Here is a 24461-nt window from a genome sequence, read left to right as displayed (position 1 = left end):
TGTGTCTATCTACACCAAAAAAAAAAAAAAAAAAAAAAAAAAAAAATTTAAAGTGCCCCTAGCCATTAAAATTCATCCATGCACTCGATCAGAGCTAGAGAAGACCCTGAGGAGGAGGGGCAGAGAGAGGGCGAAGGGGAAGGATGACAATGACTAAAGGGCAAGGACAGGATTTTTGAGTAGGATGCTCCCACAAAATACTAAACTCATTACATTACAAAAAATGATTTGTGGTCTAAAATATGTATAGGAAACAACTGATGAATGGTTTTACAGAGCAATCTATTAGCAAATAAAGACAATATACATAAAGTGAATACCTGATTTGGGAAGGACAATGGAGTGGTAATAAAGGAAAAAGGCACTTTGGGAGGATTGATCAGGACAGAGTTCTCAGAAATAACAAATATGTTTGAAAAAAGGAAGTGGCATGAAATGTACCGGTCAGGGCAAGGGAGGTGGGGAGTATATTTCTACTGAATAAAAATATATATATACATTTTTTTAATGTGTGCATGTGTGTATATACATACATACATACATATATATATATATATAAAATATATATACCTATATATATATATATATAAAATATATATACCTATATATATATATATATAAAATATATATACCTGTGTACAAAGGCAGAAGGAAGTAAATTCTATCCAAGAAAGAAGAACTAAAGGATCTCAGTGGGGTGGGTCTGGAGAGCACTGGGCACAAACCCAACAGCTCATCACACCAGTGCAATGCCAAGCAACTCAGGCGACGACATATTTGCTTTGCTGAGGAAGGACCCCCTCACCTTCCTATTGGCATCCAGGCTGGAGGCAGGAATCTGCAGGGTCACTTTGTATTCGGTTCTTTTATCCAGCTCCTCTGCAATGTAACTAGCTTCTCTCACCAACAGATTGGCTTTAACAATTTGTTCCCTCAGCCTCATCAGGCTGTTATTCAACGTTGCTTCTCTTTAGGAGAAAAGAGGAAAGGCAGAGGTGAGTAGAAGCTAACACCCAAAACAGACATCAGAAAGTGCTGATGCCAAGTGCAAACCAAGCTTTATGACTGTCCTGCACGCAGGGAATGTACTGCTGACACACCCATGCACATGCTTCTACCTGGGCTGCACTGCCAGCACCTGGCACACCTGTGCAGCAAGCTCGCTGCAGATAAGGGTGGCACTTCACAACTGTGGATAGGAATCAACCAAGTATTTTGAGAAACTCGAAGCGACTCAATTTCTACTCAGCAGGTCTGAATAGGGCGGGAAGGTCTGCATTTCTATCCCTCTTAGCTGATGGGAATGCAGCAGGCCTAAAGACCAGACTTGGAATAGCAGGAGGTTAGTGACAAATGTCTGATGCAGCCACAAATAAGGCATTTCAGTAAGACGCTAATTAGCTGGTACAGAGGTCAAGCTTGCAATCTGCATCTCAGTAGAATTATATTTTTTTACCTACCTGAGCTAATCAGTTCAGACAACCAACTTTCTTTTTTCCTTTTTTTAAAAAAGCATCTACCCAAGTTTCAGAACCTGAAGCATGATACAATGATAAAGTATACTTTTTAATTAAAATCTAAAAGTCATACAAACTGAAAAGCAGACAGCACCTAACAAGGGCAGTTTTAAAGAATGATTTCCATTGTTTCAAAAATGAAAAACAAGAAAGTGAAGAGGTTCTGGGTTGTGAATCACACTCTCTTGCAGTGTGATGCATTTGCAGATGATTTCTAAAAGCTCCCATCCAGTACCTTCCCCAGGGGTTACAGGTGGTGAGCAGTAGCTCCACACTGAACCTACAGGCCTACCTCTCCTCCGCCCACTGCCTCAGGCGCTGCTGGGCGCTGGGTGAGTGGAAAGAGAGCCGGTCCCCAGTGCGACAGCTCTGTTTCTCAGGAGACAGCCTTCTTCGGAGCTGCTCCAGCTCGTGCTCGTACATGAGCCTCTGCCGTTCTAGTGCAGAGCGTTTCTCTTCTTCGTGCTGCTGTTCCAGGCTGTTCAATATTGACTGCATTGGATCTAAACATGTTTTTGTAAAAAAGAGAATGAAAAGGACAAGACACTTCAAATGTCATTCAGCTGTGTTATACTGTTTGTTGTTCTAATTGGTACCCCTAATACCACTAAAGACAATTTGGAATCAACTCAGCTTTCCGAACTTCCCGCTCCTGTTGTCCTCACCTATCCCACACTACCTTCCATGTAGCACAAGCAGGTCTACTGTACATCCTATCGTCACTCACAATACAGTGAACACTCCAGAAACATGACAACAGTACCAAGCCAGGGCAGACGAGCCTCACACCTGAGAATTTCTACCAATGAGAACAAAGTTTGCAGTGATTTGACTATTTTTCAAGAAAGTATTAAAGTTTTTATAAATGTAATAAATTGTTATAGTCAAAAACACAAGACAGTACAGTTCAAAGATCAGTACCGCAGATTTTCTCTTTTGTCAAAATGTGAAAAGATCTGAACTGCAAACACTTTTAACACTGTCAACCCTGTAAGACTCCAGAATACACGCAGACTGCTCACCATTACTGCCTAGGGCCTTCATGGTCACCTCCATCTGTGCATACTCAAAATTGAAGTTAATCTCACTGGACACCTCACTGGAAGAGTCCCCATCTGCGTCCAGCTGCTCAGAACTGTTATCATTCCTCAGGGACGTGTCCTGCTCTTCTTCTTCTCGTTCTGTTTTCTTTTTCTTTTTAGGCAAATTGAGTCTTGGGATTAAAAAAAAAGAATATCATTGTTTCAAATCAAGATGGGCATTTATTCATTCCATCCCTTAAAACTGGCATTTGCGAGATGTCAAAGGAATACCATGTAAGTAGAAGGAAACTTCTGTATTCAGGAACTTCACATTCTAGTGGTAGAAACAGATCACCCACGTGTGCAGGTAATTATAACAGAGAGTGTGATGTGGGCCACACAACTGTTGCCAGCCAGGTGGAGAAGAAAAGCCAGACCCCTGAGAGTGGAGTAGTCAAGGAAGGAAGGACGGAGCAGGAGATCATCCAAGCCACAACCCAAAGGAGAAGCAGAAAGCAGGGCAGAGGGAACAGCGTGGGAAGCTGTGAATGCAGTGCTGGCCATCTCTGGAGCATGTGAGCCACCACAGGACACCCAGACTCCACATGGCACAGGTGAGGGAGAGCGCTGAGAAAATCAACCTGGCCCAAACCAGGAGGGTTTGAAAGACTAAGCCGAGCAATTTATACTTGCTTTAATTTGGGAAGGAAAAATATGAAAAATGTTTTCCACATTTGTACCCATCTACCCTTTCCTCAAACATCTAAATACTAACCAACCTACAAGTAAGGACCTCTACTAGCTGCATAAAACGTCAGTGTGGCAGCTAAAGCACACTGACGAGGGCCAGGACGAGGGGAGACGCAGGTGTTTGTTCACACAATACCCACCTGTCTGTCCTGGCTGACACAACACCACACCTATCTGGGAAACCGTGTGCAGGCCCAGGAAGGCCTTCCTTTCTCAGCTGCCCTCCAGCTACCCAGCAAATTCCAGCAAAGGGAACACAAGTAGAGGACTGCTGCACTCTGACAGGAGGGCCACTGAGGCTTGTGCTGCCCACTCCACCCTCCTTTTCTCCTGGAGCCCGTGTGCTGCTCTCAAGGTTGCAGGACACAGGCACCTTTAGAGCCAATGCAACGGTGAGCTTCGGCAGTGGCATTTCTGAGAGGTTTGGCCAACACTAACAACCATCGCCCTTCAGATTTCTTGTTCTAGCAGAGAAATAAATGATCTGTTTAAGCCGAGACTGTCAAGTGAGCTGTTAGCCACAGCTAAAAGCTCTCCTTAAGGAATGCCAACCTGACATTACGGATGGGGAAACTACCACAGCAACTTCTAAAGAAAAAAAAAAATATATATATATATCTTATATATATGTATGTCTACATACACATACATATATACATTCACACAAGAATAAAAAGATAAACATATCAGAAAAAAATTATTGAATTCTTATACCAGATGGCAAAACAATCATCTTTCAATGGGAAATAAAAGGAAAAAAATATGTAAGTAAGCCCAGTATTTTTCCTGAGTGTACATCATGTATCCTTAGGGTTCAGATACTTAGGTAGTGAACAAACATATAAAACATACATATATCAAATATATATATATATATACACACATACACACACACGCACATATACACATACACAAAAATAATGTAATTTTTATAAATTAAAGTTTACTTTCCAATATGTACACTTCTACTGCCGAGCATCACTTCAGTTCCTCCCCTTTGAAGGCCATGAGAGATGTCATACCTGAAGAAATGGTTGTTTCCCCATAATATCCTGTCCCCATGGTGCAGCTGTACTGGACTGGAGACAGAGGACCCATTTACAAATGTTCTGTGTGGAGAAAAGGTCAACCATGAGTAATGATTATCCCATCCTCTGCTTTAGTTTTACAGTACTACAGCAGTCTAGTTACTAGGGAAAACAAAATGATTAATTTCCCAAAATAAAACCTGTCCTTGGTAAATCTTAGTATTGGCATTTACTTCACTGGTTTATATAAAATGCTTAACGATACTAAGTATAATAATTATTATTCTCCATTTTTCAAAGTTCTAAATGTCATTTGGAAAATTAATGACAAATATCCCTACTGCCTACCACTAGTGTATATTCTTCCCTCTTCCCCTCAAAAATCACTGTAATATTAACACTCATCCAAGTACATTACCTGGTGTTCTTGTGAGGAGTCAGCACAACCTGGCCTTCTGATGTGATGTCTATAATGCAGTGTTCAGGAAGAATTCCCATTCCACACAGTTGGATGTCCTGGGAATTTGCTGACCCTATCAATGTATGTTCCTAAGAAAATCAAATTCATTCATCAATACTGTATGCACCTACATTGAGCCCTCTTTGATCTATTACCTTAAAGATTCTCAAAGCAAATGGACAAGTTTTCTCTGAAATTCTTTCTACAAGTTTCTTCATAAGGAATAACACTTAGCTGAGTAACAAATTTTAAACTTAAAACTATAACTTTATATTCATGTTTCTGCTATATTTGTATTTTTCATCACAGTCTGGACTCTAAATATTTTATACTACTCTAAGAGCATAAGCCATGTATCAATGATGTACCAAAAGCATGATGTAGGGGGCTTGGGATATAGCTCAGCTAGTAGAGTGCTTGACTAGCATGCATGAGGCCGTGGGTTCAATCCCCAACACCACAAAAAAAAAAAAAAAAAAAAAGCATGGTATAGAAGCCAGGCATGGTGGCACACTCCTGTGATCCTACTGGTCCGGAAGGCTAAGGCAAGAGGATCCAAGTTCAAAGCTAGCCTCATCAACTTAGCAAAACTCTAAGCAACTTACTGAGACTCTGTCTCAAAATATAAAATAAAATAGGCTGGATGTGTGGCTCAGTGGTTAAGTGCTTGGGTTCAATCCCTGCCCACTGCGCACCCCCCCAGAAAAAGCAAATCCACTGTGTAGAAACTACAGTTTCTTAAGCTAGACATCACTTACCTGGTCTCAACCAAAATAATTCAACTACAAAGACAAAAGTTATTCAAATATAGAGTACAAAAAGACTAAAATTATTCTACGAATTTCATGGTCCCACCTAACTTCATAAAAAAGATCTAACAGACAAGTTCTTACCTTGGGCCACAACCACTTATGTCTACCCCCACTTTTTGGCAAGTGGCTTACCTAAACTGAATAGAGAAAACTGGCCTCTAAAAACTGAGCCCCTTCTTATACACAGCCATTGACTGGGCCCTTCCTACATACCTGGACCAGGGGTCAGATATGAAATGTCTGAGGCTTTCTGGGACACATGCAACTATTCAACTCTGCCTGTGTTGTGCAAGAGCAAACAAAACAGAAATGACTAGATGAACTGTATCCTAATGTCACTTAAGAAGACTGCATTTTGAATTTCACAAAACTTTCACATGTTCAAAATATTCTCTTCAACCATTTAAAAATGTAAAGACCACTGTTAGTTCCTGAGCCATACAAAACCAGGCAGGGCACCAGATGTGGCCTGTGGGAAGTGGTCAGTTGACTCCTGACTCGGAACTCATCACAGCCATGGCTTTACACGCTGCCACAGCTAGTCTCCATCAGCACCAGGAATACAGACTACGCTGCCGTCTCCTCCCACCCCCACCGTTAGCATTTGCCTATTCAGCCTACTCAACACAACTCGGATGTCTGAAAAGCCAAAGAACTTGTTCCCACCTCCTCCTGACCCGCAGGAAGTCCACTCCCCTCCCCAATAATGACGGTGATACCATCACCCAACCGTCAACTAAGAAGCTCAGACACTACCCGAGTCCCCCACCCTCTTTCCCTTAACAGCCCACCAGTGTCAATCAGGAAATTCTTACAGATTTGACTTCAAAACACACCAAAACTCAGCTAGTTTTTCCCCCCTCTGCTACTGCGCCCTGGTCTCAGACTCCAGGATCTCTTACCTGGGTGAACGTAGGGGCTTCCTACTCTCTCCAAGTCTGTACACCACATCCATTCCCACGCAACTCCTTGCCATGTGATCCCCATTCCAAACCTTCTGAATTCTACCAATGTCCAGACTCTCCACCAGGCTCACAGCCCCCAGGAACAAGCACTTACCTGCTGCTCCAATCCCAGTTCCTGTCCTCTCCCTCTTGAGCACACCGACTGCCCCTCAGTCTCACTGCCCTGTACTAGCTATTCTCTCACCTGAAATTTTCTTCCCTGATCCTAACATTTGTCATTTCTTACGTTTCTTCCTCTGATGTTTGGTTTTTGTTTTACAGGACTAAGGATGGACCTCTGGGCCTGGCGCAAGGTTGGCAAATGCTCTACCACCGACTGCACTCCCAGCCCTGCACCTCTGCTGACAACATCACATCCTCTGAGAAGTGTTCCCTGCACTCACAACTAGAAAGAGCCACACAATCACTGTCACACTGGCCATGTTAATTTCTTAGCCAACACTAACTTGGAAGTAGGATCTGCTGCCCACCGGACACTCCCCAGGACAGAGACCAGTCTCCCGCTCCCCATGGTATTCCACCCACCTAACACAGGACTGGCACAGTTGGCATTCAACAAACATATGGAAGACAAATGAACACCCCACACTCCCCAGGTCCAAAGGCAGTGATCCTTTCCTCCTCCAGCAGGTCACCCTTCTACTGACACCCTGCTCCCCCTCTTCTGGGACTTGAGCCTCACAAAAAGCCTCTTCCTCTGCAGGATTTTCCCAGCTGTTCATGGTGCCCTCCAGAGCCCCCAGGGAGTGCATGAAACAGAGGCCACCCCAGTATCTCCCCCTCCTATCAGCTGGGGCTTCCAGGTCAGTCCCACAGTGCCCTCCCAGAGGAAAGGGCCTGCCAAGGGGTGAACTGCAAGGACGCTGTGAAGCAGGCTGAAGAACCGACTGCGCTGCCTCTCTCCCTGCCCTGTGCACCCACTGTCCATCACACCAGCAAGGTGATGTTCCAAGAGGAAAAGCGGGGCCAGTAAGAAGCATCCAAGCCCACCTACAGAAGAAGGAAACTCCCCTGGGCCAGTTCTGTGTAGACTCCTTCCCCTCCCATGAATGATCCTAGTGCTGAGTCCTTGCTGTGCCCTAGGAGTCCTTTCTGTCCTCGTGATTGGGGTGGGAGTGGAGAAATCCTCCAGCTGGTCACTAGACAGGTTTGTGTATGGAACCAACACTCCAGTTGACTCCCAGGCTACATGGGTTCCTCTCACCCTGCCCTGGCTCTGCAGCTCTGCCTGCAAGACTCCTCCCTTCCTCTCCATACAAAGCGTCTCCCACACCTACCTCTTGCTTCATCTTCCACTGAAGGCCTTCCCTCTTACCAAGCACCGATTTCTCCATTCTACAAACCCTGATCATACCTAGGTACTGAGACTTGGTAGGTACTGAACTTAGTATTCCCCCTTATTTGGACAGCAAGCTATGGAGGACTCTTGCATCAGGTACAACCAGCATCATACATATTAAGCACTGGGTGCCAGCACCTGCTGACAGAATGAGTTACACACTACTAGGAGCAGAAGACATGAACTCCAAAAGGCAAAGCTCTACTCCAAGTTCCAGAAGAAAATTTTCATTTTATCAACAATTACATTAAGCACCCAACATGAGCTGTGCACTGAAACACTTAGGGATACAAAAAATAAACTCCTAATTACAGGCCTTATGTTATGAATGACAAATTAGGGGTCACATGTGAGGTTAAAATCTATTGTGATTTAGATAATGATACCCTGGAATATCAAATACTGAATTCAAAAAGTTCAATTCTGCCAAAACCACACTGTTTGACATTAACTAAGTCTATAAGCTTCTCACATTGTGCCCTGAGCAATGCAGTAAAAACTGATGAGGGAAAGGAGACTCCTGGAGGCTCTCTGAGGAGCTGGGAGGTGCTGAGGAGTAAGAGGGGACCAAGTCCACCAGGAGCAGGAGAGTGCACACGACCATGTGGGTCAGCACAAAGCACACAGTGAGGTTGTGTTGGGAAGAGTGAGACCACCAAAGCCCAGAGTTAGAAAGAACTTTAGATGTTTTAAACAGCGCCTCCACTTACAAACGGTGGCTAAAGTCATCACATCTGAAGCCAGATGCCCAGCACTGGAACTGGCTGAGAAGTTGAAGGCAAAGAAAGAAAAAATGCTCAGCCTCCAAATTCCTCCAGCCCACATCATGGAGTCACTTTCCTGAAGTAAAAACTGTTCTCGGCTGAGCTCGCCCTCTTGAATGTGCTTTGTCATGAGTATGTCTTGTCTTGGGGCTGGCTTGGCAGCCAACATAGTGACACTGCCTCTGACCGCCCAAACAGCTGACCAGAGTCTGAAACCCAGCAGAACACCTCCACGCAGATGACCAGAGATGCCAGCTCCTCCCCACAAATCTTTCTTTGTTTAACTTTTTAAAGAACAGATATGAATCAGGGGTTTTCTTGGAATGTGTGTCCGCATGTTCCAATTTGAACCCTATCACACCAGAAAGGAAAAGAATTCTTAGTTCTGAGGAGAAAAAAATGGCTGCACATTTAAGTCCCACCCTAACACAGCATCTCCCCTAAAGCACGTGGATATCTATGGCTGACACTCCAGCTGAAAATGCTGACATGGTTCAAAAGCTCGGTAAGGGAGGTGATAGCACATCATCTGTGTTTTGTTTTGGTACTGGGAATCAAATCCAGGGGCACTTTACCACTGAGCTATATCCTCAGCACTTTGTTTTTGATTTTGAGACAGGGTCTAACTAAGTAGCTGAGGCTAGCATTGAACTTGCCATTCTCCTGCCTCGGCCTCCCTAGAACCTAGGGTGATAGGTATGCACCACTATGCCCACTTCATCTTTTAATAGGCAAGGTTATAACCCATATAGGGGAACAGAGAGTATCAAATGAGAAAATGGAATGTGAGATAAAAGTGTATAGTGTCTCTGTTTGTAAAGTGCTTCTACGTATCTAATCCCCACATGAACCCACTAGAGGCAGCTTCCATCTACCTGCACAGGAGAACCTGCAGGACTCGGACCTCCTCCTCCTTCCTGCAACACTGCTCCCACTGACTGCAATACCTAAGACTTGCACACATTATGGTGTGTGTCAAAGACACAATTTAACTCACAGGATAACCAAACACAGCATAGGATACTTATTAACAAAGAGACCTTAACAAAATGGCAAAAAGCAATTCATACAGTACACCTTCAATTAAAACTGAGAAATTAAACAATGTGAATCTCTTTAGAAATGCAATCACACAATTTTCTAATCTTAAAGCTGTTTCCAACTTAATCAGTTCATATACTTTGCTTTCCTAGTTGCACTAGCTAAGCCCATATATGTGAGGCGGGGGGGACTGCAACCTGATGTTCCAATCCTGGGTTAGAATCACGCAGTCCGTGATTTAATTAATTTGTGCTGTGATCCTGACAAAGAATTTGGAGTACTCCTCTCACATTTATGTGGTCTCAGGTTCATGCTCTTTCTGTGTATGCACTTTCTACCACTAAGCTGCATCCCCTGGGTCTTCCAAGAGCCTCATCCTCTTGCCAAAGCTGGGTCTTTTTTTTTTTTTTTTTTTTTGAGACAGGATCTTACTAAATTGCCCGAGCTGGCCTCAAACTTGAGATCCTCCTGCCTCAGCCTCCCAAGTAGCTAGGATCACACATATATACTACCACATCCAATTAAAGTTATCTCTTGTCTTCCTAGTATATTCTGTGATTTACAAATTTCAATGTGTACCAATATTTTGTCTTTTTCTGTTTCATTCTCTGACCCCCTCGGTTTCTAAGTGACCTATTCTCTCTTTCTTTTTTTTTAAACAGGTTAATAATTCACAATATTTTTATTTTTCTAAGAACTATTGGAAATATAAATTTCCTATCAGTGGTCCTAAAAACTTTACCTTCTTTAAATGTTTCCTCTCGAGAATAAAAAACCTTCATATAAACTACATAAACTGTCTTTAGAATAAATAAATCATTTCATTTTAGAGGTCATCTTTTATGCTTTAAAATCATTCTCTACTATAAACCATTAAATAATATTAGATCAGTTATTTAATTTGCTGAAAAAAATACTGGAATGTCATTTTTATATGACTAGGCCAAAGACACCATTCAAAGACTAAAAAGGGAAACTGATCATGAAACCCAAGACTGTTCTATACTCCAGCTAATTCAAATAAAAATAATGTGCTAACTGCTTTGTTGCTGCTGTTGTAGCTCTGCGGTGCTAGGGATGGAACTCAGGGCCTTGCACATGCTAGGCAAGGGGTCTACACTGAGCTAAATCCTCAGCCTGCTGTTTTGAGAAAGCATAGTTCCCCAAGTTTAAAGAAGTACTTTTCTGTATTTTGTGCAGGCATGTTACCTCACCTTTAGATAGTACACCAGGAGTTCATTCAGAGCAGGATCAGCATTCAGATTAACAAGGAAACACTTGTCATCCCCAACCTTGATTCCTGAAGACTGAAGAGAGATTCCAAGGCTCTCCAGCTGTTTCTGTCGCTCCTATTAAAGTATGAGAGACATGTTATTCCTCAGTCATCAAGACAAGATATGGAAGGCCCTACGATATCTGAATAACTGTTATCTTTATAATTCAAATGTTATTCTTCAAATATGGCATTCAAATTATTGCTCTTTGCTCTTCATTCCTAACTATGTACAACTCTGTTTCATGGAACCGGGGATTGAACCCAGGGTCATTCTACCACTGAGTCACATCCCCAGCACTTCTTATTTTGAGACAGAATCTCACTAAGTTGCTAAGGGTCTTGGTAAACTGCCAAGATTAGCCTTAAACTTGGGATCCTCAGGCCTCAGCTTCCCAAGAATAGATGGGATTATGGGCATGTGCCACCACACCAACTCAAAACTGTTTAATTGGTTAATTAATTTATTTAAAAAATAAATCCCAGTCAGGGGTGGTGGCCATGCCTATAATCCCAGCTATTTGGGAGGCTAAGGCAGGAGGATGACAAATTTGAGGCTAGCCTCTGCAATTCAGTGAGACCCTATCTCAAAATACAAAGGGCTGGGAATATTGCTCAGCAGTCAAGAACCCTGGGTTCAATTCCTAGTTTCCGGGGGGAAAATGCAACAACAAAAACAGCCCATTTCAAATAGCAGCCGAGGATGGCAGTGAGTTCTCGATTTGCTTTTCCTTTATCCCAGTACTATGGATGGAACTTGGACATTCCACATTCTAGTCAAGTCCTCAAGTACTGAGCCCCAGCTTACTTTATTTTTATTTGAGATATGTATAATTTACATAGGCTGGCCTCAAACCTGTGCTCATCCTGCCTCAGCCTCCCAAGATGCTGGGGTTACAGGTGTGCAATCACACCTAGCCAATCTCATTCTGAAAATATCAAATATTGGGCTGGGGCTGGGGCTCAGTGGTGGAGCACTTGCCTAGCATGTGTGAGGTACTGGGTTTAATTTTCAGCATTGCATAAAAATAAATGAATAAAGGTCCATTGATGACTAAAAATATATATAATATTTTTAATATCAAATATCTTCAGTTCATCTCATTTAATTCTGTGTATGTGAGCAAATTTTCTATGTATGTGAGTGCATTTTACTCAACTGTGGGCTTTCTAAAAAGCAAAGTTTTCAATACCCTCTCCTGCCTGACAGTTTCAGTGACTCCTCAGACAGGATTCAGGCTAAAGTCCTTCAATAAAGTTCATAGGGACTTTCCTCCTGGCCCATGTCCTCTCCGTCTGCACATCGTGTCATGCCTACTTTCAAACCCTACTTTCAGCAGTGTACGATCTTGTGAATGGTCTTGGTACAACCTCTTGTATCTCTCTGGCTAGAGATAAAGAGCAAACAGTGACAAGTCAAGCCACCAAGGACAGTTGATTTTGGGGAAAGACAAGACAAACTGAGGCAGGTAGCTAGGGCCACAAAGTAAGTCTGCATCTTGATTAAAGTAAAGCCTCAGAATTTTGCTCTTTGTCATCATAGTAACTTACATGGTCACTGTACCTTAGCTGCAGATCCCACCTGTAAGTACACTGTCAAAAAGTAGGAAAGGAGTTATTTGGGTTAAGGATCTTTGAATCCAAAGCCACAGGGTTCTTTCAGAAGTCCTGGGGCAGTCTAACAGCTGACAGTTTTCATAGCACTGAATCCAAGAAGGGATTATTCCTGATAAAGAACCATGTCCATAAAACAAGGGAAGTAATTCTAATATTCCATTCTCTATTAATAATCACTGTGAGTAAATTACTGTTTTATGCTACTTCCCTGTTTTATGCACTGTTCTATCACTTTGGTTTTATGATGATAAAAAACACCATAAAATATCTGTTTAAGTGAGAAAAGGCAACAAGGTCACCTCCACATAATGTTTTACTTTTGAGTAGCTCAAAAAGTCACCCACAAAGAGGTTCCAAATTAGACCATTATTACTGAACTTTAAATTTATGAAAAAGTGAGAAATGTAATGAGAGGGAGTTTATACATTACTGTGTTCTTGCCTCTTTAATTTGTGGGATATATGTTAAGATAATTCAAGGTGGGAATATAGATAAAACAAGATTGGCCATACATTGATCTGTAATGAAATCAGGTGATGGGTTCTAGTACATTTATTAATACTCTTCACCAATTCTTATCTATTTTAAAAATGTCTATGATGGAATATGTTTTCAAATAAAATTAAATCTTAATCCATGCTAACAGACATGACATCTACTTTATGCTAAGTAAAAATAGTATTGTCCACAACAGTTCAAGTGTAAACTGATTCTGGACAGCACATTTAAAGAAGGAACCTACTGGGTGACAAAAAGTATACTGAGTTCTAAACATACCCTAATACAAGGAACAGTAAAACATTATGGATTTTTATTGAAAAAAAGGAAGAGGCAGAGAGGCAATTAGAAAGAGCTAAGCCACTGAACTGGGCAGGAACAGTCCCTACCTTATAGGGCTATTGACAAGGTCACATAAAATGCTTCAGTTAGAAGTCCTCAGCAAAGCACCCAGCATATAAGTAATAAAGGTGGGCTATTATTATCACAAGTTAAAAGTGGGACCCCCTCCTCACTCTCTTAGCTATAGAACTGAAGAATAGAAATGAAAGAACAGAAAATTTCAATTAAATAACTACTATTAGAACTGTCCGATTGTGAAAAGACTGCCAGAGAGGGTTCTGAGTGCCATGTCACTATAGGGATTTCTGAAATAGAGGCTGGATAACCAGGTAACAGAAAAACCATAGAGTTAAGTCTTTCATTAAAGACAGATTTTGTGGCATTTTCCCCCAATGCTAAACTTGACTAGATCTTCTTAAACTGGGCTAACGTTCCCACCCTACAATATCACAACTCTATGTTGTTTTCCAGCAACAAGAGAGGGTCACCTCACATTTAGGGTTTTTATGTTACTTTTACTGAGTTGTCATTTGGAAGCAAGATGATCACACCTAACATCTATACTACTAATGCTATAATTACACTGCAAGTTCTTCGTTTTTAGAAACACTTAATAGAATGAGCTGTTCACATCAGAGGCTACAAAGTATTAATTTTTAAGATTTTTAAGATTAATGGCACTAAAACATTAACTATCCCTTCCATAGCAAGTCATTGCAAATTACACCTCCTTTAACCTTCTGATTGATTTTGTAAAGTGCAGTTCTTGGATCTGAATTGCTGATGGTGCTAGATTTGACAGTGGCAAAGGTAAAACTCAAAAGGGCACTAGAAGCGTCATCTGAACCCCACTGCACAGACAGCCAAGAGGCTTCCTCTCCTGATCAGTTGGGAAACAAACCTGTGCAATTTCCTCGGTTTTCCTCAATTTCTCCTCCCAGGTCACTGTCATTTCCTGGATTAGCTTCTCTGATTCTTCCAGCCGATCTTTCAGCTCTGGAGATTTCATTGCCTACAACCGAATTGTACACTTCATGAAATTGTCTGGACAGTGCCCTGGCAAAAGAATCAGCCAAAGCTAAAAGAATAAAGGTGACTGTCAGTCTCTTCCCAGTAGACAAAACCAAGGTGTCTACCTACCCACAATACACCAGTGGGCCCCTACTGACGCCAGCACCTACACACTGAGAGGACCACAACAAGAAAGTCATCCAAGGTGTGTCCACAAGGAAGACTCACTTGCCCCTTCCTCAAACTACTGTGAAGGCTCACTCCCTTTAAGGAGATGAACTCGTGAGGCTAGTTATGAAAGGCTTATTATTCTAAATTCCTAAAGGTTACATAGACTCATGCAGGAGATTGTCTGGTTTCTACTGCTGACTTCAGTAATTTATTCAGGAACACACAGACTAAATGTGTGCATGCTGCAAACTGCAACCTGTTATTAATATCAAGAAGAGACAAAATTCCAGAAGACCTTTAAATCTGAAAAATTACTTCTGTATATCCATTCTAAAATATGATCAAAATAACCATCTTGTTCATTCATCCAACTTACTACCAGAAAACAGATGAAACAGGCTATGAGAAACAGGACTGTGGGGCCAGCTCCAAGCAAGAATCCCAGAAAGCTAAGGGACTGGGCAGAAAAGCTAGCTCTAGAGGAATCCTGAATCTGACACCCCACACCACTTTTACAAAAGGAGTACCATTTGGTTACAGGCTAGACTTGTGTGGGGCATACAGAAGACAGCTAAAATAGAGACCACTAAATACTCAGCTTTTTCTGTCATAAGATAGTTTTACTTTTCCTACAACATAACCCACAACAAGGAAAAATTGAATTATTAAGGTAAGACCTCCATTCTGGTTTCTATCGGTTAACAAATTAGAGACCAATCATCATGATTATCATCATCATGTTTGATTCTTCTTCCAATTAGTCCATGCCCACTCTCATTTTCTGCACTAAAATTCAGTTGTATACACTTTCTTATTAGTATCACTCTCCTTCTCCCTTTATCCTATTATAGTTTTCCCTCACCTCTGCTGCCTGGATGGAAATGAAAAGAAACAGTGTCTCAGTTTTCTTTATATCTTCTATACAATTCCTGTTAACACTTTTTAAAAATCCCTCTAAATTTTCAATATGACAAAATTCCTTACTTATTACTGAGCTCAAACTTCTCTTCTCATAGGAAATACAAAAATTCTTAGAGAGTAATTCTGGCCTAAGGTCAAGGGGAAGAAAATTCAAGTTCTAGCTCATCCTAGACTCAGCACAGACCAGCTGTGCCTCATTCATACCTCTGCCTTGGTCAGCTGCTCACGGAGCTTCTCGACCTCTTCCCGGAGATCTCGGATGATCCGGGCATTGGGATCCTCGTTCACTACAGCATGATTGACAATGTGCTTGGCTCGATCGGCGTACCTCAAAGTTGAGAGGGTTTCGTCATAGTTGTCAGCTGCTGGACTCACGGTAGCCACCATGGCTGTCTTGCTGTTACCCCCCCAGGCTGTCCTACAGGGAGGGATAACAGCAAATAGGGCCAGTGTGGTAACTGCCTGTAATCCAGAAGAACAGCAAGAAGGATGGCAAATTCTAGGCCAGCCTAGGCAGCTCAGCAAGACCCTTTCTCAAAATTTAAAATAAAAAGATTCAAAGGACTGCAGATGTAGCTCAGTAAAGTACCCCCAGGTTCAATCCCCAGAATCAGGAAAAAAAGTAAGTGGGGTAGCATTTTACATTCAAAAGAATATAAACAAGAAAGCTGATGTCAGAAAGAGGAAAGAAGCAAACAACTTTTAAGACAGCTGGGGCTCGCGCACAGGCACACTGTCACCATCTCCCCTCTGCAGGATGCTTTAGAAAAGGGAGCACTGGTTTTTTGAGAAAAGACAGGAAAATCCAATGAAGCCTATGCTTACTTAAATAAAAATTAATTCTAAATCAACTGGTCCTATTTAACAGGCAACAATATACCATTAGTAAGTAGACCACTCAGAACAAAAAGGACTTCGGAAATGCCTATGGAACTCCCTTAGAGGAGTTGAACAATCACAGCAGTGTCCAACACGTGATCAAGGCGAGGTCACCTGCAGCCTCCTTCCAGCACAGTGCACCTGAGTCCCTGAGAAGCCCACAGGAGGGCTGGCATAAGCTGTTGAGACCCATGCATGGCTCTCAAAGCCCAAGGGATGATGAGTCTCTGAAACAAAAGCTATGTCAGAGGAAGAGCATTTTCTTCCCTCTGGTAGCACTGCCGGAACCAATAAAATAGGCTTCGTGTTGTGCACAATGACTTCCATGGTTCAGATGAGGGGTACAGAGACAAAACACTCATCTTCATCATATGAAAACCCTGAAAGTCCAGTGCAGTGGGTTTACGACTGGCTTCCAACAAATAAACTACTTTCACTTGACAACACTGAAAATAACAAGACAGTGGGCTTGTCCCAGTGGTAGAACCCCTGCATGGCATGTGGGAGACCCTGGGTTGGATTCCCAGTACTGAAAGGAAAAAAATACATACACACACACACACACACACACACACACACACACACCCCACTATACACATTTATGTGTGTATGTGTGTGTGTGAAATACAAAAGTGAACTTGGGACATCAAGTCCACCCCACTTTGCTTGACCATACAGGCAAGGCTAGTGCAATCCATCTGTGGCAGGCATCCTCTAAGATGGCCCCAGCCATGCCACCTCCTGATATTCATAATTTAGTATCATCCCCTTCCCTTGAATGTGGCCAGGACTTACTGAAAGGCCTCTAATGGACAGATTCAGCAGAAGTGAAGGCATGTCACTTCTGAGATTAAAAGAAGATGGTGGTTTCTGTCTTGTTCTGGGAAACTGGCTGCTGTAAGGTAAGGTGGCCCTATGAAGAATCTCATAGGAGTGAGTCTGAAGCCTACAACTATGTAAGTGATCAGAACTCACCCAACTCCAGGGTCAGGTCTTGAGATGACCATAGCCTCAGCTGACACCTGGACTGTAGCCACGAGACCCCAACCAGAATCAGGTTAGGGGGCTCCCAGAACCCTGACCTACAGAAACTGAGGGGTGATAAACAACTGTTGTTTGTTATTAAGTTTTGGGGCAGGATAATCTGTTATAGTGATATATACTCCTACCTACTATACCATCCCAGGCTGAGAAGAAGGAAGGGGAAGAAGGGAGAAAGATTCAATACCCTCTTTCGGTGATAGAGTATCACTGAATGAAGGCTGGGATGTGACTCAGTGACAGGGCATCTGCCTGACATAAGCAAGGATCTGGCTTCAATCCCTACTACCAAAAAGTAAAAAACAAGGACAACAAAAATCACTGAATGACAGATTCTCAAGATTAAAAAAAAATTTCATCTGGCTAGTAACAGGAAATTCATCAGATCACAAGAAAGCTAACTGCATTGGGGTAGCACTAACATATGGAAAATTCTTACTTTGGGGGGGCGGTAGTAGGGATTGAACCCAGGGGTGTTAACCCCTAAGCCAAATCCCCACCCTTTTTATTTTTTATTTTGAAACAGGCCTCACAAAGTTGCTGAGGCTGGCTTTGAACTTGTGATTCTCCTGCTTCAGCATACCAAGCCACTGAAGATTAAGGTGTATGCCAGTAGCCCAGCTAGAAAATTCTTACTTTTGAAAACAAAGTTTTCAACTTCAATATATGTAAAATTTGTTAGCATAATCTCTGTTACCCACTTATTTCTTAGCCTTCTGTGAAATTATTAGTAATCCCATTTAACCAATGAGAAAACAGAGGTTTGTTCTGAACAAGGAGGTTAAATACCCTGTCTCAAATATTCAGAACCAGTAAGATGAACAATACTCTAGCCCAGCTGCATTCTGCCATCAATTACAATATGATTTCTGCTCTTCCACAGTTCCCAAAGCATACTTGATAATACAGAGAAAGTTCAGACCTGAGAACTAAGTCAGATGACCTGACATTTCTCCAAATTATTTTGTCCTGGTGTCTGCTTATTCATTCATTACTAACAAATTTGGTTTTCCAAAGAAAACAAAGATAAAATCATATTGAAGAAGATATACTTTGATATTTGAAAGGGCAGGAAACAGAACCAATTTGGACTTTAGGAAGTGAAAGTCATGCCTGCTTAATTCACTCTTCACTTCTAGTTACTGATCTCATATTATTGGTGCCCCAGCTTTGGCATCTTACAGAAAATTGTCATGAAGAGTCCTATGCACCTCAGTCAGATTCAGATGTGATATTAAAAAGGTCACTGGAGGGACTGGGATCATGGCTCAGTGGTAGAGCACTTGCCTAGCATGAGTGAAGCATTGGGTTTGATTCTCAGAACTGCATATAAATAAATAAAATAAAGGTCCATCAACAACTAAAAAATGTATGTATATTTATATATACATAATATTTTTATATATATTTACATACATATATAAAAGGTCACTGGAATTAAATGTCATTTTGCAATTCAATTCAACAGCAGTAGCACGGTGCAGCCCTTCAAGAACTACTGCCTGCTGTTGGCCCTCAAACAGCAAACCCAAGTGGGTAAAAGGAGATTTGTAACAGCAACTACCAAAGGAGAAAAGTGCATACATTGTGCTTCCATGTATGTTAAGAAAAGGAAGCCTGGAAAACAACAAATGCTTGATATTTTAAAACCCTCAATCATGGAACAATATGCTCATATTTAAAAATGGCCTCATGCCATTAGGAAAAAGGAAATAGCAACCAAAGAACTGGCACTCATTCAAGGAGAAAGTATAAAGCTTCTTGTTTACTCTTTAATTGTTTAATTAGACAAATCAGACCTTTGTTTCAAATGTAGCAACTGCAAATTAAATGGACACTAGAAAGAGATTTAATTTTGAAAGTCAGAATTTTTTAAAGCTAAAAGTACTCTGAAGTCACCTAATCAAATTACTCATTTTCCAGATGAGAAATGGAGAGCCAGGAAGACTGACAAACTTCCCCAAGGTCAGATGCCAGTTCAGATCATTTAACTCCTGGTGAATGCATGATCCTGTAGGAGAAGCCAGTGTGCGAGCACTGAAGCCCAATGACTGCAACATGGGGGTCAGAAGGGAGAAGCCATGCCAGGCAGAAAGCCAAGTCTTGACAGATGAGGAGGATGCCCAGAAGTGACACTGGACACCTGAAGGTAAAGGAGTGGGCGGTGGGTACTGAAGAGGGCAAGAATGTTCTGAACAGAGGGAGACAAGCTCCAGAGCACTAGCGCTCTTCACTGGGCTAGAGGTGATAACACCAGGAAACAAAAGATGGGCAGTCAGGAGTAGGGAGGTGGCAGACTAAGGAGGGCCTTGTAAGTGACACTCATGAAAGAATTTGGACTTGATCCCATGGTGGGGGGCGGCGCCTAGGGGCAGTTTCTGAAGAGATCTGAGGTGAATATGATTAATTTAGAAAGATGTTGCAATGGAGAATGGAGTAGACCAAGAAAGTTTGAGGAAAGTGTCTGGCATCTAGGCAAGAGCACTGAAGCAAGCTTCATCAGAGAAGTTGCAATAAGGATGAGGGGGGATTAATTCAAAAACTATGCATTATCTGAGTTTCATCACCAGACATCATGAGAGATCCACATTTAGAAGGTTACAAACATCAAGAGTACAGCACGATTATTATGTGAACACAATGCAAAAAGATCTCTTTAAAAAAATGGCAAATCTTGGGGCTGGGGTTGTGGCTCAGTGGCAGAGTGCTTGCCTAGCATGTGTGAGACACTGGGATTGATTCTCAGCACCTCATATAATAAATAAAAAGTCCACTGACAACTAAAAAAAAATAAATATATATATTTAAATAATATATATATATTTAAATAAATATATATATTTAAATAAATATATATCTAAATACACATATATTTAAAATATATATATATATATTTTAAAAATGGCAAATCTTATAAAAGACCAGCAATTTTATGAGTTCACTGGAAGTGATGTTAGGAATATGAGATTCACATGTTGAATGAGGATCAGGAAGAATTAGACAAAGAACTAAAGAAGGAAAAGGATCTGGGAACCCATGGATCTAGAGAGGCCCTGGGGAAACTGTTTATGTTCTGGAATACATTTTAAAAGAAGTGTGCCTACTTAGGATCTTGGTGCCAAAGTCAGAAGTGATAGAAAAAAAGGTCTTACAGGTTTTTAAGGGGGAAAAAATGACAAAGTCAAGTAAACACTGGATTTATTTCTCAACCTGAAAAATTAGCTTGGAGTTGTAGTTATAACCTAAATTTTTCAAGTATTAAAAACAGTTTTTTCATTATATCCTATCAAAGACTGGTGAAGTCGAGCAAGTTCCCTCCTGATGAACAGCAGCCCTTGCCACTAGAACACAGTCTTGGCAAACACCGATGCACAGGGCACTTGACCCAGGCCCTACCCTCCGTCTGTGAGCTCTGTGCCCTCTGCCTACTGTGACCTACAAAAAGTCAGTGAGATGCCCTGGGAAGCAGCTGACTACTCTGAAACAGGTTCTCCTGGTGTCTAGCTTATGTGGTAGCCACTTGATAATTTCTAGGCCATTTTGACTACTGTCAGCATTTCAAATAAACTGAAGCAATAGCACTGAAATAACAATGACAGTAACTATTCTTTATTTATATATTATTTTTGGTACCCAGGGATTGAACCCAGGAGTGCTTAACCACTGAGCCACCTCCCCAGCCCTTTTTATTTTTTATTTTGAGACAGGGTCTCACTAAATTGCTTAGGGTCTTGCTAAGTTCCTGAGGCTGGCTTTGAACTTGTGATCCTCCTGCCTCAGCCTCCAAGCCACTGGAATTACAGGGTGTGCACCACTGCTCTTGACTCTTTTAATTCAGGCACATCCAAACAATAGTCATGTGTGATCAGAAAATGCAAATGTGAAAGTCAGAAAAATAAATATCAAGATGACTTCTGGAAAAACCAGGTGGATTGCTACATTTACTAGTAGTAAAATGACTGTGATTCCCATTTCCGAGTGGTTTTTAATGGCTAACATTTATTCATCTTTTTGTTTTAATTTCTAATTTTTTGCCTTTAGCTAAAAGTAGTAGCTACCTGATTCTCTACTGTGGCAAATTCACCCAGTGTCAGCATTACATAGAAGCAGAATGCACTGACCTGTTTGTAAAGGGAGAATTCACCTGACAAATATATATTCTAATGGTGTGCAGTTTCAGATTCAAAAGCTGAACACTAGGAAGGAACTCTGGGAAGCACGTGAAAGTCAGGCGGAAACCCTGCCTCCCTTGACTAGGGCTGCTCTCTGAAACACCAGACTCAACCAGCAGCTGCCTCCCCCCAGTGCTGGGCCTGCACCTCACTCCCCTGTATACTCTCAATCCTGACACAGTGTTGCAGTACACTCTACCAATGAGAAAACAAGCCCACAAACTAACAGGCACATAAAGTTATTTCTTCTTTTAAAAAAAGGGAAAAAAGTATTATATGGAAGATTTTATTCAGGTTGACAAACCTACTAGTTCAAACTGTCTCTAGAACTTACATCCTCTAAGACCCAGTCCAATATCCATTACTACAGCATCTCTATAAAGACTGAGACACTGGAGAACCTGAAATAGTCTGTCACTACCTCTGCCACCGAACCCACTATGAGCCCATGCTCCAGTGGTCTGTGAGCACCTGCCCTCCATTCCTAGACCTGCACCACTAGGAGCCAAGTGGCTCCAATGCCCATTCATACCCTCCAACTCCTCCACTTCACACTGGTCTCACTCACCTCATCCTGTTCCTCTTTCCTGCTGAACTGAATTCACCAGTGAAGCAACTATACTTCCCCAGTACCCTTCAGCGACTCCTCTGAGAAGGTGGAAGCACGTGAAACGATCATGAGTGAAGCCAAACACAAAACAAAGATCCCAATTATTATAGGAGTCTGAGAGGATGGGGCAGCCCAGCAGAGAGTGTCCTTTCCTGTGACTCACACAGCTGTCACATCAGCACCAGGCCCTCCCTTCTACCTCCAGATCTCCACAAGCAACTGCGTGATTTAGTGAGTCCCACAACCCGTGCATGCACACTCCAGAAGACCAGGTTGCTCATTACTGGGAAGAAACCCTGTGCTCACTCAGTCCATGGAAACTCATGATCGCCAGAACACCTTTATGATTATAAATCTGAACACTGATGGAAGGAATGGTAACTGGGAAGGGATTAACAGTCTTTTCCTTTTTGTAAATCACCAAGTGGCAGGAGGGGGGCACTTACTTTGAGCAGCCATGTAAGAACCGAGTCCCGATATGGAACAAATTTATTTTTGTTTTTGCCAGCACCCTGATCTGCTAGGGCTGAGATGACCAGACCAAGAGTTGGTGAGGGACCTGCAGGTGCAACAAACCAGAACAATTAGAAAAAATGGAGCATATCAAATGTTGCTTTTAGCACAAAGATTGGAGACCAAGATGCTGTTTACCTGCATGTGAGCAGCACTGTGGTCAGCACTTTGCTGCTGTTTTGAAACAACAGCAATTCTAAAGAGCCATTGTCCTTTTTGCTTAGCCCCTCCCCTTTTTTCATTTTGTAGATAAAAATATGAGTGGTAAAACATTAGGGTCAGGTAGACACAAACACTACATATCTTACAGAAGAAGTCACAAATCAAAATAGTAATTAAAGCACAGTACAAGGCAAAAATTAAATCTATAAGATTCATAACAGCCCAAACTCTGGATGACTATGCTTTATAAACCCTGGTTGGTCACTAATGACTCACTATGTCCCTGTGGGAACCCTGAGGACAAAGAGACTCCAAACCACAAGGAGCCTGAGGGAGTATGGAGGAACTGTTGAACAAAACATTACTTCACAAAGTCCTAGCCTGGAACCTGGACAGACAGCAGGCATAAGAGCACAAGCCCGTGTGACTAGGACCCCTGGGAGATGCTTAGACAACAGCACACGCGTCACAATCAACCTAGATTGACAGACCAACTATCATGTTCTTGTCTATAATTCAGATCAGTGGTTCTCAACTGGATGGTGACTATGCCCCACAGGAGAAGCCAAGCCACACCCAGAGTCTGAGTCATGACAACTACCAGTGCCATCTAGTGGATAGATGCCAGGGATGCTGCAGAACACCCTGGACACCCAGGACCACCCAACCCCCAGGACAAAGAGTCACCCAGAAACGCCACTAGGGTCATTTGACAGAGGCTTGGCTGCTCCTCACCCCATCAGACATCTCCATGGAACACAGAACGAGCCCAAGACACTAAAAATACCAGAAAAAAATCCTTAATTGTCCCAGAACTCATCTGATCATTTAAGGACCATGCCGTTCTCCTACTTGGCTATTAATTTGGGAGAGCAATAGGAAGCAGCTCCTGGAAGCTTACTTGTTAATGTTGCTGCCCTCCTTCAGCCTGTCGCCTGCAGCTCCAGTTTTCGTGGCTCGTTCACTGCCAGCTAAATCAACCAAGCTCAGTTTGCCCACTTTCTCACCAGATGTCTACAAAGTAAATTGACACATACCAAGGAACAGTTAAAATGGCAGAAACCAGGTTATCTCAACCAACTGCATTTATTATCTAAATCTTTTATTAAAGTCACTTCTTGTTATTGCGAAATTGTTCTGTGTCACTATGAAACACTAAGAAAACTGTATAATCCAGCAGTGTATGCACACAAATTTACAGAACTCTACTAATTCATACAGAGTAAATTATCTCAGAAAAACAGTGCCCCCCAAATGGGAGATTTTGAAGGGAGTCCAATAAAATTTTCAGAGCAGTATACAAAAGATCTATAAGATGCATTTTTTAAATTTTAAACAGACAAAATATCTTTATTTTATTTATTTATTTTATGTGTGCTGAGGATGGAACCCCGTGCTTCACACATTCAAGACAATGCTCTACCACTCAGCCACAACCCCAGACCAAGATGCAAATTTTAATATGATTTACAACTATGCTTAAGCTTCATGTTTATTAAAATCCTTAGATAAAATATTTACATTCTTACTAATGTACAAACAGTATCTGACTT

General features: G+C 41.9%; 1 protein-coding gene across 1 annotated transcript in view; it reads right to left on the bottom strand.

The window, feature by feature from the left end:
• Positions 1 to 24461, bottom strand: part of KIF13B (kinesin family member 13B) — a 156616-nt gene that overhangs the window by 66318 nt on the left and 65837 nt on the right. Inside the window, 11 exon segments of the mRNA XM_079139992.1 lie at positions 806 to 968; positions 1810 to 2020; positions 2540 to 2730; positions 4312 to 4398; positions 4736 to 4866; positions 10913 to 11047; positions 14330 to 14440; positions 15736 to 15944; positions 22676 to 22781; positions 22783 to 22792; positions 23810 to 23922. Of these exon segments, the coding sequence (XP_078996118.1) occupies positions 806 to 968; positions 1810 to 2020; positions 2540 to 2730; positions 4312 to 4398; positions 4736 to 4866; positions 10913 to 11047; positions 14330 to 14440; positions 15736 to 15944; positions 22676 to 22781; positions 22783 to 22792; positions 23810 to 23922 (1467 nt within the window).

Source organism: Sciurus vulgaris (genome assembly GCF_902686455.1).
Source record: "Sciurus vulgaris genome assembly, chromosome: 5".
NCBI classification, from domain to species: Eukaryota; Metazoa; Chordata; class Mammalia; order Rodentia; family Sciuridae; genus Sciurus; species Sciurus vulgaris.
The sequence above is the reverse complement of the archived record's forward strand: the minus strand, read 5'-3'. Positions and strand labels throughout refer to the sequence as shown.